This window comes from Lactuca saligna, chromosome 4, assembly GCF_052625555.1.
Source record: "Lactuca saligna cultivar CGN05327 chromosome 4, ASM5262555v1, whole genome shotgun sequence".
Lineage (NCBI taxonomy): Eukaryota > Viridiplantae > Streptophyta > Magnoliopsida > Asterales > Asteraceae > Lactuca > Lactuca saligna.
In genome coordinates this window covers 74,359,821-74,363,446 of record NC_136420.1, presented here as the reverse complement: position 1 = coordinate 74,363,446, position 3,626 = coordinate 74,359,821, and the positions used below count along the sequence as shown (strand labels likewise).

The following is a 3,626-nucleotide window of genomic DNA, read 5'->3' as shown; positions in this document are numbered from 1 at the left end:
ACTTTCATCACAAGTCTCTCATATTTGTCATGCACCTTCAGAAAATTTTCTTTCATTTGGATGTCATATTGTTCTTCTGTCATCTGGCCCAAGCTAAGGATGTTACTACGGAGTGTTGGAATGTAGTAAACATCTGCAATGATCAATTGTTCTTTGTTCTTGCAATCGAGTAACATCGTCCCTTTTCCTTTTATCTGGACTTTGGATCCATCTCCAAACCGCACTTGACCCGTAATGTTTTCGTCTAGTTCCGCAAAGTAGCTCAGTTCTCCTATCATATGATTGCTGGCACCATTGTCTAGGTACCATGTATCTCTCTTGTTTCCGTGGTTGCCCGGAAATACTTTATCTTCGTTTAAAAGTACCACTTCTTATTCTCTTTCTCCATACACGGTCGGTAACAGGGTTGTCTCATCTTCTTGTGCTTGAGTGAGATTTACATTCCCTTCTGTACGTTTTGGTTTCGGGCATTCTGATGCAAAATGACCAAAATCGTCACAGTTGAAACACTTGATGTGTTTCTTGTCTCGATTCTTCCAACGGTCTTGGTTGTTGTCTCGTGACGGGTTGCCACTCCGGCCACCTCTGCCTCGCCAACTACCTCTTCCTCGACCTCCATTTCTACCCCCTCGATCATTTTAAGACGAGCCTCGACCTCTTCCTCCTGAGTTCTTTTCGGGAGTTTTCTGACCATTGTGTCCCTCTGATCGGGTCAGCATCAGACTTGCTTCTATGGTTGCATTATCAGATCGAAGCTTCAGGCGGGATTCATAAGCTTTGAGTCTTCCAATGGCCTCTTCAAACGGCATGTCGTCTACATCAGCATATTGCTCAATGGAGGCAACGAGTTGCAGGTATTTGTATGGGACAAAATCAAGTAGTTTTCTAACCAACACTCTATTGGCTAGGCTCTCACCAAGGCTTACATAACTGGAGCTTATACCACTTATTTTCCCTGCAAATTCATCGATCGTTTCTCCTTCCTTCATTCTTAAAGAGTCAAACTCACTCTTGAGTGCATGCTTTCTCGCCTTTTGAACCCGATCGGCACCCAAGTAGCGAGTTTTCAAGGAATCCCATACTTCTTTTGCCATATTCTTTTGTGCAACTTGAAGAATCACATCATCAGGTAACGCTTGGAATATGAATGCTCGAGCCTTCTTACTTTTCTTTTCATCAACAGCCACGCCAACTCGATGCTCGATGGATTCCCATACTCCCTGGGCATCCATTATCGCCTCCATCTTTATTGCCCACGTTGTGTAGTTCGTGGGTGACAACATCGGGTAGTGGGGTGGTACACCTCCATTCCCGTTCTCTTTTGGTTGTATGAGTGCCATTGGTAAAGCTCACACCAAGCTCTTATTGTAAACCCAAAAGCTCTGATAAAAATTGTTGGAGTAGAACCTTGAGGATCTTAAGGATTCACAATAAAACACACACTCACACTGTAAATAATAAATGAGAAAGAGAGAGTTTTAGAACACAAACTAGTTCTATATTTCGTGATAGTCAACTGATTACAGGAAGGGGAATTAAATACTTCGAGCTGCTAACAAAACTACCGAGAAACTTGCATCAACAAATGCTTCAACAGGTTGTGGCCACGTGCCACTTTATTATCCTTAAGACATGGTCTTTGGAGGACCATATCAGCTTTTATTCAAATAAGCCTACAACGGTTATAAACTAGAATTAACCTAACAATCTACTCTACTGTGGACATCTGTTTGCCGATGTGTATCCATATAACGGGTTATCTCCGGCCACTTAACATTACATGTAAACGTGATAAAGTATTGTGGGTTGCCATAGACCCTACATATTGAGAGAGCATCTAGATAATGACCGTACATGAACCGAGGCCGGCCAGTAAACGATGCAGGCAAAAAAACACGTTTCCCAACTACAACTGCCTCCCTATCTCCCTTTGAAAGTGCGTCATAGAGGCCGCTGACATAATCTGAACGCAGATATGATTGATGCCTAACAATGTAATCCAAATGGCTTTCTTCTATACATGTATATGCATCAACAAAATACTGCTGGAAGAGCCGAGATCGGTTTAATATGGGTGACCAAATATGTTGATGGGCATGGGTGTGAGACACATAATGCATATTTACAGTGAGATTCAGATACCCCCTTCCTATTACCAAGTTTTAACTGGGGTGACCAACCTTCCTGACCATATGGAAACAAAAGTGGGTACTGTAACATCATATAGCTTGAATGCAGCTTACTGATACGCTGTGGCCGACCCGATTGTTAATGGATAATGATGTCATATGTTGTACACGTTGTATCATCTCCACTTACTATACAACCCAAAGACCCAGGCGATGGTAAACCATACCTACGATACTGAACATTATTAAATAGTCGCACTGCATATGACTGTAAATTGGTTTCTTCAGCTATCTGTTATGCATTCTTGAAGGCCCGCACATATCCGTTATTAGCTCCGAAAAAGTCCACCAGGAAGTTGACAATATCATAATCCAAATACTCTCTTGTGGGACCAGAAAAAGCCCTCAATCTATTTTGTACTTCGTTTTCAGTATCAAACATGCAAAGCTGTAGAGACCTAGGACCTTTTGTAGGATCCGGAGAGAGGGAGACAATCTTGTGACAAATTTGACCATAAATTCTAAAAACATAAGGACCACGGCTGTCATTGACATCGTCATCCACATTTTCCCCAAAGGAAGTCATGGAAAACATACTATTATAAGCCCTAATATCCCTTAAAAAATTCCGACTTCGATAGAGGGCAATAAATTCAGCAGGAAATCTAGACGGGTAAGGATGCACACCACTTCCACCCTTACAACAATGACTATAGATCGGATGAGCAGTTGTAGATAGATGAAGTGCTCTCTCAATGTACCAAAAAAAAGCACCGCATAACTCACAAACCCAGGTACAGTCACCACAGTCGACATACTCTGTAAGAACAGAGAGGCCATCGAAACGCCTACATCTTCATCGGTGACCAACAGAGATAGCAGAAGAAGACGAAGCACCAGGACCAGCCCTCCTTTTTCGTGGAACATCCGTCACATAATAAATACAAAAAGAACCAAAAATCCGAAGGAAGATGAAAGAAAAGAACAATAACAGAGTAAAATTACATGGGATAAAAAGAGGGAGGAATGCAAAGAAACAGAAGGAGACGATGAACGAAAGAGGAAGGCAAAATAAAAACCGCAATGCAAAAGTAAAAACGAATAAAACACACACGTGAGATCAATCTAGACTTGCCACGAAAAAGGAAGTCCATTAAAAAAAACATTATTATATACATTATCTCTCAGTAACCAATATAGCAAACAAATACAAAGAAAGAAAGAAAGTGAAATATAAAGAAAATGATAGGGATGTAAAACGAATGTAACAGTTGAAGGACGAAAATAGACAAATGTTAGGTACCTTTACTGTTCCTTTGATACAAAATATATATATATATATATATATATATATATATATATATATATATATATGTATATATATATATATGTGTGTGTGTGTGTATATATATATATATATATATATATAATATTAATAAAATCATTTTGAGAACAAAATTATTATTTCAAATAATAAATGCTACTCTCTCTCCACCA

The 3,626-nt window shown here is 39.9% G+C and overlaps 1 protein-coding gene across 1 annotated transcript; it reads right to left on the bottom strand.

Moving 5' to 3' along the window:
• Positions 1 to 371: 371 nt before the first annotated feature.
• LOC145039758 (uncharacterized) lies at positions 372 to 1,340 on the bottom strand. Its single transcript, XM_078987772.1, has 2 exons — positions 692 to 1,340; positions 372 to 472 (listed from the first exon to the last, which is right to left on the bottom strand). Exons 1-2 carry the CDS (start codon positions 1,338 to 1,340, stop codon positions 372 to 374), a joined length of 750 nt encoding a protein of 249 aa, XP_078843898.1.
• Between the last annotated feature and the right edge of the window lie 2,286 nt (positions 1,341 to 3,626).